General features: G+C 36.8%; 1 protein-coding gene and 1 long non-coding RNA gene across 2 annotated transcripts; one reads left to right on the forward strand and one right to left on the reverse strand.

Annotated features, from left to right (window-relative positions):
- The first annotated feature begins 1903 nt into the window (after positions 1–1903).
- LOC127369782 (butyrophilin subfamily 1 member A1-like) lies at positions 1904–11752 on the forward strand. The gene is made up of 6 exons (XM_051411521.1): positions 1904–2471; positions 7833–7929; positions 8699–9052; positions 10308–10589; positions 10700–10798; positions 11151–11752. Exons 2-6 carry the CDS (start codon positions 7842–7844, stop codon positions 11195–11197), a joined length of 870 nt encoding a protein of 289 aa, XP_051267481.1. The 5' UTR covers positions 1904–2471; positions 7833–7841; the 3' UTR covers positions 11198–11752.
- On the reverse strand, positions 5274–7075 carry LOC127369797 (uncharacterized). The gene is made up of 2 exons (XR_007886119.1): positions 6454–7075; positions 5274–6058 (listed from the first exon to the last, which is right to left on the reverse strand). It is a non-coding gene; the product is annotated as an uncharacterized LOC127369797 (long non-coding RNA).

Below are 11752 nucleotides of genomic sequence, written 5' to 3' on the forward strand. Positions count from 1 at the left end.
TCCTGCTCTGACATTTTTACAACCACTGAATCTGGTTGTGTGTTTCCAGTTTGTGACGACTGACAGTTGGTTTTTATTGTATATTGTGTTGATAGAGTGCACATTATTTCATAGACGATGTGGCAACTTGTTTGTTGTTTATTCAGCCTCAAACTCTAAAAGGCAAACACTTGGTTTCACCCTGACTAAAAGTCAATATAAAGTCACACCCGTTATCTAACCCACAGTGAAAGTACACATTGTTTATCTGAGGTTGTCTTTGTGGATATTTTATTTACTGACTTTGACTGTACAGCTTCCTCCCTGAGTTGAGGCTCCTTCACTCACTCAACAGGTATGTAGGATTTTTACATGAAACACTTAATAATACATTACATTAGTGATTTATTTCACATGCCATTATTGTAATTATTTATAGTGTGTTTCTGGATTAAAAGTCAAACAGTCTTTTTCTGCAGTATTATTTCACTTATGTGGCTACAGTAGTGAACGCTGTGGTAATCTGGGACCAATCAGCTTTTTACTTTGTATTCACACATATCCAACCTGCTTTCCTCTTGTCTTAACTACAATGTTCAACTCTGTTTTATTTGGTACTAATAAAACATTCAATCACATTGTTCAGGAGTTTATATGAACAGTAAAACCACCACTGTGTTCAACAAAGGTCTGAATCATTACACTGATTACACTGTGTTCAGTTATGATTGAGATATTTTAGAGTGAACTGATTTATTCTCATTTTCAGAACTCCAAGATGATTCACATGAAGGACAGACTGATCCTAAAACCTGAGCTCAGTGACCACAGTGCGTTGGTCTTTCATCACACTGTAGTCCTCCTCACGCACTCTTCTGCCTATGCACCAAACAGCAGTTAAGCGTATTCGGCCTTCTTGAAGACCCTGAATGAAGTCCTGTATAGGGCTCAAGTATGGGACTCCATTGTTCTCCTGGGAGACTTCAACGCACATGTGGGCAATGATGGAGACACTTGGAGGGCAGCCTCCCCGAGTTGAACCCGAGCAGTGTTTTGTTACTGGACTTCTGTGCTAGTCATGGATCGTCCATAACGAACACCATGTTTGTACATAAAGATGCTCGTAAGTGTACGTGGTACCAGAGCACCTTAGGCCAAAGGTCTATGATCGATTTTGTGATCGTAGCATCAGACCTGAGGCCACATGTATTGGACATTCAGGTAAAGAGAGGGGCAGAGCTGTCAACTGATCACCATCTGGTGGTGAGTTGTGTTAGATGGCGGGAGAAGCCACTGGACGGACCTGGTAAACCCAAACGTGCAGTACGGGTGAACTGGGAACGTCTGGAGGAGGCCCCTGTCCGAGAGACCTTCAACTCCCACCTCCGGGGGAGCTTCTCCGGCATCCCTGCGGAGGCTGGGGACATCGAACCAGAGTGGTTAGTTTTCAAAGCTTCTATTGCTGAAGCTGCGGCTGTGAGCTGTGGTTTTAAGGTCTTGGGTGCTTCAAAGGGCGGTAACCCTCAAACTATGCTATCCTGGAGGACTCCTGAGGCAGTTGCAGGGTACCGACAGACCCGAAGGACTGCAGCCTCAGCTATGAGGGAAACAAAACAGCGGGTGTGGGAGGAGTTCCGAGAGGTCATGGAGAACGACTTTCAGACAGCACCCAGGCGCTTCTGGAAAACCATCCGACACCTCAGGAGGGGGAAGCTGAACCATCCAGGCTGTGTACACTTTAGTCAGACAGACAGACAGACAGACAGACAGACAGACAGACAGACAGAGATTTACTGCCAACTGCACATCAACTTAACCTCACAGTCAGATAGTTCTGTTCATCCCCACTGAGGAGGAGGCGGGGCCCTACAGAGCCCATGTCAGGGACCGTATATGACCTCCACTGACAAACACTGACAAACACTGAAATAGGAGGTGTGACTAGACCTCAACTTGTTTTTTTTGTGTTGGTAACTTCACTAAAATGGCCTCTCTGGGACCTTGTCTTACAGAGGAAGTTGAACTCAGTGTGGCTCTCTTTGGGGTACCTGTCTTCACATTGGTGATCCTGATAAGTGGTCTCATAAAGCTGGTTGTTAACTGGTTCAGTGAACTCTGAGTTTATCAGTGCAGCTACAAGAGTCATGAGGAAGAAGGCAATCTTCTTTCAAATCTAAATTTGTTTCTGTGCAGGAAGAAGTTGTAATGTCTGTAAACACAGTATGAACAGGACTAAACTTTATATGAAAACTACTCTAACAGTCTGATTATTAGTCATTCAGTCAATGTTCAGTTACATCCACTGGTTAAATAATACTGACTGAACTTATGAGCAACTCTTTACAGACCAACAGTGACACAAACTCACAGACTCAGAGAGGCAGAAACCGATTGAGGTTGTGGTTGTGTGAAATGTGAAGTTCACGTACTTTCCTTCCTGTCAGTGTGAGAACGGAACAACATCACAGTGGAGAGTTTGCATCCATCACGCTGTAAGTCAGAGTTTCTTTTTAAAGTAAAACTTGAATGTTAAATGTTGGATTTGTCATCATTTCATTCTCTGACTGTTATAACAATGTGCAGATTATTTTATGGACAAACTCTCTGTGTTGTTTATTGTGATATCATTATAGTCTATATAAAGTGGACTCACACTGTTACGTAGACACTGAGTCTGTATTTTTATACTGTTATCATTTATTTTACAAACCTTTTATTGAAAGCTTTGAACTCTGAAAGACGATGAAGTGAAAGATTAAATATGTTTTTATCCTCCAACAGTGGAGGAGGAAGAACTCTAACAGTCAGTAAATGAAGCACTACCACAAAATACATAGTCCTTCATCAGTATTTTACTCATTTAATCAATAATCTACTTTCAGGATGAAGTCCTATTAACAGTTAAAGGATAAATGTTACAGTTCTTTTAAATAAGAAATATGATTTTTTGTATACTTATATATAGAAACATACATCAAAATCGCCTTCTTAAATGTGATGAAAATGTTTAAAATCAATAAGAATACTGTATCAGTGATTAATATTTAATAGCGATGTTCCGGTCCGAGTCTCTTTATATTGATTATCAGCTGAGTCCCGATCCGATACTGTTTCAGATAATAGTGCACACTTCCAGTACATTAAAGTTACTGAAATCAATCCAGTGTACAGGTCTGACAAATGAATAGCTCTGCACTAGTTCAGTCACTCAGCTTTAACTGAGTGACTGAATGAACTGTTCTGAGGGTTTATTACTGTTTGGTGCATTCATTAGTTACTCTTTATGGCCTTTTGTAGTTTTGTCAACAAGAGGCTGTTTGGTTTGTCATTTTGGATGCAGAGGGAACTATGGGTGCCCACGAGTCTCCTCTTTTGCAGACTTTATGTGAATCTCGTTTGTTGCATGTGGTTTAAATGTGATATTTTTGTGTGTATTATACTGGAGTCCATAAACAGTGTGTGAATGATACTCTGACTCTCTGGGGAGCTCCCTTTTCAACTGTTGCTACTGAACTGACAGTAACAGAGAAATGAATAATAGCTGTTTGGTGGGCAGATTAATGTTGATGGTGGAGTTTCAGTGTAGGCAGATAACCTTTACAAGCTGCAGATTATTTTCTCTGTTTGACTGTGAACAGATAGTAGTTGGTGTTTCACTCCCTCCCATAGACCGTGGAACCGGGGGGGCAGGGGGGCCACGGCCGGGTAACTTTTGTACTCTGACAAACTATTTTATAAGAATAAAAGCCTAAGTTGTATCAGTGTTTTTACGAGCCAAACAATACTAGTCACAACACACCTTCACTCACTCTCACTGACTGCTGCCGATAAACTCCCACTGACTGTGGACTGTGCGTGTGTGTGTGTGTGCGGCTTTGCAAGTCATCAGTCAGATATGAGTGTTGACTTGTGATGATAATGACTATGATGTTGATTTTTATATATATTATATTATATTATATTATATTATATTATATTATATTATATAATATAATATAATATAATATAATATATATTATAATATAATATATATTATATTATACTATATATTATAATATATATTATATTATATATTATATTATATTATACTATATTATATTATATTATATTATATTATATTATATTATATTATACTATATAATATAATATAATATAATATAATATAATATATATTATAATATAATATATATTATATTATACTATATATTATAATATATATTATATTATATATTATATTATATTATACTATATTATATTATATTATATTATATTATATTATATTATATCAAAGTCAAAGTCAGCTTTAATGTCAGTTACTTCATTATACACCAGACATACAAAGGAATCGAGAGGACGTTTCTCACTCTCCCAAGGTGAAACAGATGCGCAGGCACACAGATAAGATATTTCCTTATACTAAAAAGATAGACAATAAAATATAAAATATACAATAATATAAAATATAAAATACTTATGGTAGTGCAAAAAGGCAGTCGGTAATGGCAGCAAAAAATTCTGTGAGATATATTTGTAACAGTGCAAAAAGAACAGTCAGTAAAAACAGTAAATAGCAGCCAATTTCAGCTGGAAGGGCACATACCCCACCAGATTTTTGATAGTTTAAACATTAATGTATTAATGAATAATTTATATTGTATATAATATCATATAATATGATATTATACTAAATAATATTATATATATGTAGCCTATATATTATATTACACTATAATATATATATATTATAGTATAATATAATATTATATTATATTCTATTATATAGTATAATATAATATATATTATATATATGTATGCATTGTACCCTTAATGCCAAGCGCAATGTTGTCTTAAATAAATGTTACAAATGTCTTTTCAATAATTAACAGTTAATTTCCTGTGAAATGATTGAGGAGTTAACATGTGAGGGCAGTTTGATGCTTTAAAGGATGCATTTAGATACACAGTCCATCTTAATACAAACATACATTGAAAGAGTTATTGATCACATTGATCACTTTTTCCTGAAGTGATGCTCATTGGACTGTAAACCCGGATAAGTTGAGTTTACTTAAAAAATTTGAGGAAACCGGTTGCCTTAAAAAAATTAATGTTGAAAATTTTAAGTTCAATGCACTAACCTTCAAGCTGATTTCACTTGAAATCACTTGTAATGTTAATTTACCCAATTACTCCACCTAGTATCTTAAGAGTAAAAAACTAAATTACATTTCATTAAACTGTTTTAAACCAGAAATTCTAAATTAAGAAAATAAAAAGCAAAACACAAAAGCACATTCTTTTCATGTTTTATTTTAACTTGGGGCACAGGAAACATTTTTAAACCATCTTATTTGTTCTTGGTTGACCCTGGTGGTATATAACATATTTTAGAAGGGAAAGAAGACTGCCTCTTCACTGTTAACTTCTGCTGCTCTCTACATGCACGAATTGGAAAGTGGAACCACAACTTTAGCTTTGATGTGCACAATGCCAGTGTCTTCCATGCTCCCACTATGACAGGATTGCTGGAGGACTACAAGGACCCTAAGTCCTGCTAATAATAAAACCATAATAAAACCATAAAACATGCCTAGCAATACGGATGGAACCAAACTGCAAGATCAGTACAAATACCATCATCTGATCATCATCAGAAAGACACAAAGACAGTGGAAATACTTAAAAACATATCAGTGCAAAACAGTAAACATGGTATTTTAGACATGCAACAGCACCAAGCACTGATATCTCTAACAGTGGTATATTTCAGAACACTGTTTTAGACAGAGAGTTGATTTTTCAGTGTTTGGATTTTTGGTGCAAGCTCACCTCTGCCCAGGTTGAGCATCACCTGCTGAATGAACTGGAAGGTGTTTTTCATGCATTTAGGGTAATCTAAGTGCAAGGCATAAATCAGTCCAAAAAGATCACAGAAGGCCTGTGGTAGGTTGGCCAGCTCCTCCATGACCACAACTCCCTCCAACACGATGCCTACTCTGGATGGGTTGAGCGGAGGATTTTCGTCAATGCAAAAGATTCCCACTCGCATCTGACTGTACCAGTCCTTGTCACTTGCGTCCTGACAGAAAGAAACAGGAGAATAAATATAACTTCTCAAACTAACAAAACACAACAAAGTTAGCCTTTAGAAATTAGTAAACACGGCTTCCTCCGCCTCCTACGTCACATCCGCCTTCTTCTTCGCTTGGCAAAGTAGCGGTGAATCTCTACTGTGCAGCGGAAGATGTCAGCCTCCTTGTAGGGGGACCCGAGGTCTATGTACACATAAATGCGAAATCTGAGGTAATAAAAACGTAACGACTCGACATAGGGTGACTATATAGCACTAACAACATAGTTATATGTATTATTTTACATTTCTGTTAATAAATCACCATAAATATTACACACTGGATCTTTAATCACTAAAGAAACAATGCACCTGCATCATTTACAACAAATGTAGTTACTTACAGGGAAGGTTTAGAAGAATTCAGAGGGATCATCCCCGAAGATGAAGGCACCTTATGTCTGTTGGCTGCGTGGTCTGCAAGATAGTGGACATAACTAAATCACATATAGTTATTAAATACATTCATTGACTTCTCCACAGTTTTTAATTACTTTTAGGGCTGTCAAAGTAACATGTTATATTAATTATAAAATAATGCAGATTAATCAGACTGCATCCATGAGGAGAATCAGGAAACTTCAGCTCACTCTCCAGCACAGTAGGTGGAAAGACAAAAACAAAAAAACAAAAAAATATCAGTTTAAAATATTTATATTTTATATTTAACTGCTGTAAACTGCAATTTCCATTAGCTTCCGAGCTAACGAGTCTCTAGCAAGTGGAAATATCCATATGACTGGTTAAAACAACGTTTTTACTGCTCACAAACAGCCACTGCAGATAAATCTATGGACTATGGAGAGAAAATGTCTTTAACTGGTTAAAATGTTGTTTTCTCTACTCTGGAGCTAAAATGTGGTGAACGTTAGCGTATAATCTTAGCTGGTTAAAACAAAATGTTTCACCCTCAAACAGCCAACTAACACACAGTGGCAACTTTAAATCAAATATTAAAACACAGTGTGGTCGTCCTGTCACCGGGACGCAACAGGTGAACACAAGGCGGGAGACGTAACGGAAATGCTGCATTCAAGTGCTGCCAGATTAATCGGAAAAATTATTTCCAACTTCAAATTAATATAACCTATACATTTTGCTTAGATATAACGTGCAATAGAATATTAACGTTAATTGCTGTCCATGTTGTAGAGTGACTATAGCACAAACCCTGATAATAAGTCAATATTTTTGTGGTTTCAGGGAATGTAGGTTACTCATGCAGCAACAAGTCTGGGACAAAATAAAGCTTTAAACCGTCTCAGCACGTTTGATAACGTGAATCTCCACTGGTATGCTATCAATGTCTTTGTAACACTCAAAATATTAAAATACAACACATCTGTTTTGTAGCATCCATGTTGCACAAGAACATCTGTGGTCAGACAACGTATCACTTTGTTGACAGTTATATCTGTTAGTGAGACACAGCAGAGAACGAACTGAAAAACAGATCACACTTTGCACCAGAACATCTGTGTGCATGTACGTACAACAACCTGGTTTGTGGTTTAGTCAGTTACAGGAAGTCACAGCAGATGAGGAGCTGAAAACAGACCATTTACACTGATGTACTGAGACAGAAATAAGAGGCAGTGAAAGAAAAACTAAAATCAGCTCTACAGTTTCTACCCTGTTCAACCTCATTTTCCACTGAGTAAAGACTTTTATTTATTTATAATAAACAAGCAGACTAAAGGTTTGTGTCTTTCTTTATATTCAGGAGTCTACAATGCTGTATCCAAAGACAGAGCTCTGTGATGGACTGTCCTTCAGGACCTGCAGGGTTTTCATCATTCTTCTAACACAGTGTTTAACAGGTAATTTACACATAGAAACAGTCCAGTAACACATTGAGTGTGTGTGTGTGTGTGTGTGTGTGTGTGTGTGTAGGTGTGCCAGTACTTTTTTATATATAATTTCCTTCATGCACATTTATTTTTACACCATGCCATTACCTCCGGCTGTAACCTGTACAATATTCACATCTGTATAAAAAGCTGTTTATAGTGTAAATATAACTCTTATTCTACTTTTTCTTTATAACTTTTGTTTTTCTATTTTATTTAGTTATTTAATGTGTATTTCTTCTTCTTATTATTATTATTATTTTATTTTATTATCTGCTGTGTTGTATCTGGAGCGGCTGTAACAAGTGAATTTCCCCAGTGTGGGATCAATAAAGTCAATCTTATCTTGTTCCTGTACTCGCTGATACACGACTGCCATTCAAATGATGGTAGAGTCACATTTTATTCACACTCTCTGTGAGTTGTTGAGTTAGACATGAGGTCACATATTGAGAAAAACAATAAATTAAATAAAGAATTAGAAAGAAGACAAAAAGACTTCAGAGGCCAGAGACATTTTAAAACTTTACACTTTATGATGCTGTCTGATATTTGTGCTTGAAGCTCAAACTGTGATGAGTGTGAGTCAGATACAGACTCTGAGGCTCCAGCGGTCGATTGTCTTTGTTTTTGATGCAGTTTTATTAAATGTTTTCTTACTTTTAGAAAGTAAAAATGAATCCATTCAGTCTGATGACATGTATTATAACTATACTACTGTTTCTTGTTTGTTCTTTAGTTCGCGTTGCAGAGCAGTCAGAGTTGATTTGTTCACATCAACCAATCGTAGCCCTGGCTGGTGATGATGTCATTCTACCATGTTACCTTGATCCTCCAATCAGTGCCAGTTCTGAGACAGTGGTGTGGACCAGACCTGGTTTAGACCCAAAGTACATCCATGTTCACCAAGATGGACGACAGATGCCTCAAATTCAAAATCCATCTTATTATCTCAGAACGAGACTGTTTGTGGATGAACTGCAGAATGGAAACGTCTCCATGAAAATCTTCAAAGTGAAAATCTCTGATGCAGGAAAATACTTTTGCATCCTTGAACCAATGTTGAAGGAAGCTTCCATCCAACTCACTGTTGGTAAGTCAGACTTTCTGAAGATGATGAATTACACATTGTGGTGACTGTTGCTACTGATGAGATTGATAGACTGAGTCAAACTAGTTGGACGTGTGTTCTCCATACAGACCACTTCTTCATTTAGCAAAATGATTTATTCTCTTTTATCAAAATACCAGAACGTGTATGGCTACATGGCCAAAAACTGCTCACCTGTATCAATCACAAAGAATAAACAAATAATGCATCCATAAGAATAAAAATCTAACTCTGATCAACCCATCTTGTAGAATCGGATCCAGCCTGTAAATGCTGCTTTTCCTTTTTACTCCAAACCTCTCAGACATCACTGCTTCAGTTTCACTGTGGGATCTTTCCTTCTGACTGAAGCGAATGATGGCAGACAAACTCTGACCTAATGAACCTTTCAACATTTCATGCTCCACCTTGGCTTCAGTATCTCCATGGGCATTTTCCAGACAATGCTTCCTTTTCCCACTCATCCAGGGTTTTGATAGCAACACACATTTCTGCTGACTGCAAAGATCAGTAATGTAACTTTATATTAGAAGTAAGCAGCCATGATAAGACACAAAGAAAACAAAGTCAAACAGGCAGAAGATGAACACTTTAAAATATAAAGTCAGAGTAAAATCAACATTGACTGGAAGAAACATTAAATGTTTCCTGTGGAGTTTTATTAGAAAGAAACATGTCTGTTAACATTCAGTGTTTCTTATCAAAGTACTTTGTGTGTTTCCTTCAAGTCTAACAATTATGTTGAAAGCTGTATTAGGGAGAGCATGTTTAGTCACCAACAATATTCTTCCTGTCTTTGCTGCTCCAGTGCAGTGTTTATTTGGCTCATTACTGCCACCTGTAGGTCACATTGTTCATTGTGTTACCTGCACAAGATAAAGCAAACAGAGACCCACTGATACTAACAGAGGTCAGAAACACCACAGGATGCATTCAAAGGTCCAGTGTGTGAGATTTATGGAGCTCTATGTACAGAATATGGCAGAAGTGGAATTATAACATTAATAACTGTTTAATTAGTTTACAATCTCCTGAAGAATTATGTTTTAGTTGCTTTATAATGAGCCTTTAATATTGCCATGGAGGCTCCCATGTTAAACCACCATGTTTTCTACAGTAGTGTATAAATACATTCAACATGTTTGTAAGAGTTTAAAGATGTTTTGATGTAAAATGCTAAGTTGTAAACTTTTTATAATATATTTGAACTTTGAAATTCCTCCTCTCTTCTCATCAGGTGTCGTCTCCACTCCCATCATAGAGGTTCTCTCCAATAACAGTGGAAGAGTAGTTTTACAGTGTGAGTCTAAAGGCTGGTATCCAGAGCCTGAGGTGGTCTGGCTGGACGGTGAGGGAAACCTCCTCTCTGCTGGACCTACAGAGACAGTCAGAGGTCCTGATGACCTCTATACTGTCAGCAGCAGAGTGACTGTGGAGAAGAGACACAGCAACAACTTCACCTGTAGAGTCCAACAGAAGGACATCAACCAGACCAGAGAGACACACATCTATGTTCCAGGTTATAAAGAGCTCTAAATATATTAAACATATTGTCACTGTTGAGCTCTAGTTTGATTCAATAATGTCATTCTGTTCTCTCTTCTATCTTTTCATCTGATTTATTCACAGTTCAGTCGTCTCCTGATTGGATTGTGATTATCGGCACTCCTGTTTGCATTGTTGTGCTGCTCATTATTATTGTGCTGTTCATTAACACCCTTATAAAATGTAAGTCACATATCTATTTTCCTTTTTTATTCCAAGTTACTGTCAGAGCTCTTTATTGACACACATACAGGCATAACAACAGTAACTAAGCAAACAGTCTGAAATGATCTTCACTGCAGGAAATTTGGGGAAAATGGAGGAAATAAAAGAAAATGTGTTGCTTTCAAAAGTTTTCTCTCATTTGGAAATGTTCTGTTTATGAAAGTCACTGTGATGTTAAAAATATTCCAGTTCAATTATCATATTTTTGTTCTGCTTGTGTAGTTTTCTCATTTTAACACTCATTCATTGATTAGACAAAAACACATGAACACAACAACTTCAACACTTTCCTGATTCTGTTGGCTCACAGGCTCAAAGAGGAGACAGAGGATGAAAAGGAGGGACGACTGGATGTGAGAAAGATCCCAATGAAGCAAAAAGTCTCAAAGAAGCAAAATGCAGTTGAGGAAAACGTTCTAATGACGGAAAGGAAGAAACTTTTTCTCACAAAAGGCTGTGACTTTGTTTAATATTTATTATTATCATCATCATCCATTCTCATGTGTTTGAACACAGAACTGTTCACTGTATATATTTATAGGCTATGTGTTTTATTTTTTCACTCTAAGCTATAAAGGAGTTTATTTTAATAAAAACAGTGTATATAAAGAGCTCTTCGTATCATGTACCACCTATAAACAACATGTTTCTATTATTTTTTATAAAAAAAATGTTTTAAGTAATTTTTATTGTCTTTATTGTATAGTGACAGCCAAAGATAGACAGGAAAGGGGGGATGACACACAGCAAAGGGCCGCAGGTCAGATTCAAACCCGGGCCGCTGCAGAAACTCCGTACACGGGTCACCAGCTCTACTGACTGAGCTAACCGGGCACCTGTATTGTTTCAATTGTCTGATTTTATTTGACTAATTGTTGCCTGAAATGTAAAATAAAATGTATATATAATGTA

Source organism: Dicentrarchus labrax, unplaced genomic scaffold, assembly GCF_905237075.1.
Source record: "Dicentrarchus labrax unplaced genomic scaffold, dlabrax2021, whole genome shotgun sequence".
In the NCBI taxonomy this organism is placed as follows: Eukaryota; Metazoa; Chordata; class Actinopteri; family Moronidae; genus Dicentrarchus; species Dicentrarchus labrax.